Here is a 1,483-nt window from a genome sequence, read left to right as displayed (position 1 = left end):
CTAATTTGAGCCGTCCTTGCGTTTAGCGGGAGTGTACCAAATCAGAAGTGAATTTTTATTATGTTTGAGATTTTTTGTACTTCCGGTGAACTTTTATAATAGATCTGATCATTTTTGGAAGAAAGAAAAATTAGCCGTGCACATTTTCTTGCTTTATACTAACAGTTTTGCTAGGTCTCAGTCGACTTAGACTTCGTTATGTCTCGGTCGATGTTATATTCCATTGATCTTGCATTAAGATTCGTACAAAAATTTTCTTTCAGTTTTTTCTTTTTCTTCTCATATACTATATCACTTGAGTGAGACTTGGTTAAGTCTCAGTCGACTGAGACCTAGACACACCCTTATACTAATACATTTGATGTATCTACCACGATTTTTTGATAGAATGAGAAGTCATGCGTTTTGTCGTTCTCCTATGAAAATGTAAGCCAAACTTGTAATACATCGGCCAAACTATATATGGGAGAGTACTGCACGCTGATCCGGCCAATTTCGATCAGGCAGCAGCGTACTACTCCAGCTCTAAGCGTGTGCGACGGTATATGCATGTGGACAGCGCACTTTGCCTCACCATCGGGGAAACAAGAATTTTTTTTTTGGAGAAGAAGAAGAAGAAGAAGAAGATACGCAGAGAGGAGAACAAGCACCGTCGTCGGATACAAACATCCATGGACTCCCAGTCAATACGTACGTACGACTACCGCGTATGAACGCGCGCGGATCCATCGACGAAAAGTATGGAATCCGCTCGTATGCCCGTCTTGCTCGCCATGCGCGCGCGTATAAATAGAAGCGCGGGCAGCATGGTTGCTACGTGCTTAAGTAGCTCGCTCGTAAACCATTGCATTGCCAGAAGAAGCAAGCAAACTAGCTAGCTAGCTAGAAAAATGGCGCCGATTCACAGTAACAGCTCTCGCCGCCTCGACGGCACGGTGCTTGCGCTTCTGCTCGTGCTCGTGGCCGCTACTGCCTTTGTCGGCGCTGCCGCAGCGCGAGGGGACGCGCTGGCCGCCCGGCACGAGCGGTGGATGGCCAAGTACGGGCGCGCGTACACGGACGCTGCCGAGAAATTGCACCGGCAGGAGGTGTTCGCGGCCAACGCGCGCCACGTAGACGCTGTCAACCGGGCGGGCAACCGGACGTACACCCTCGGGCTCAACCAGTTCTCCGACCTCACCAACGAAGAGTTCGTGGAGAAGCACCTCGGGTACCGTCACCAGCCGGGCGGGCTCCGTCCCGAGGACACGCCGGTGGCCGCGGTGAACATGTCCAAGGCTCAGTTCCAGTCCACGCCGGACAGCTTGGACTGGAGGGCCCAGGGCGCCGTCACCCAAGTCAAGAACCAAGCCCCATGTGGTAAGGATCTGCAGGCCAAAGTTGGCAAATGAATAAATGTTGACACGTACGTAAAAACAACGTTGCGTCTGTGTAGGGAGTTGCTGGGCGTTCGCGGCGGTGGCGGCGACCGAGGGGCTCGTAC

The 1,483-nt window shown here is 51.4% G+C and overlaps 1 protein-coding gene across 1 annotated transcript; it reads left to right on the top strand.

The window, feature by feature from the left end:
* Positions 1-890: 890 nt before the first annotated feature.
* LOC123178028 (fruit bromelain-like) lies at positions 891-1,476 on the top strand (the record flags this gene model as incomplete). The annotated part of the gene is made up of 2 exons (XM_044591375.1): positions 891-1,359; positions 1,436-1,476. Coding segments are annotated over exons 1-2 (510 nt in total), but the record flags the coding sequence as incomplete, so codon positions are not given.
* Positions 1,477-1,483: the final 7 nt, after the last annotated feature.

The sequence above is a fragment of the Triticum aestivum genome, unplaced genomic scaffold (genome assembly GCF_018294505.1).
Source record: "Triticum aestivum cultivar Chinese Spring unplaced genomic scaffold, IWGSC CS RefSeq v2.1 scaffold156666, whole genome shotgun sequence".
NCBI lineage: Eukaryota > Viridiplantae > Streptophyta > Magnoliopsida > Poales > Poaceae > Triticum > Triticum aestivum.
The sequence above is the reverse complement of the archived record's forward strand: the minus strand, read 5'-3'. Positions and strand labels throughout refer to the sequence as shown.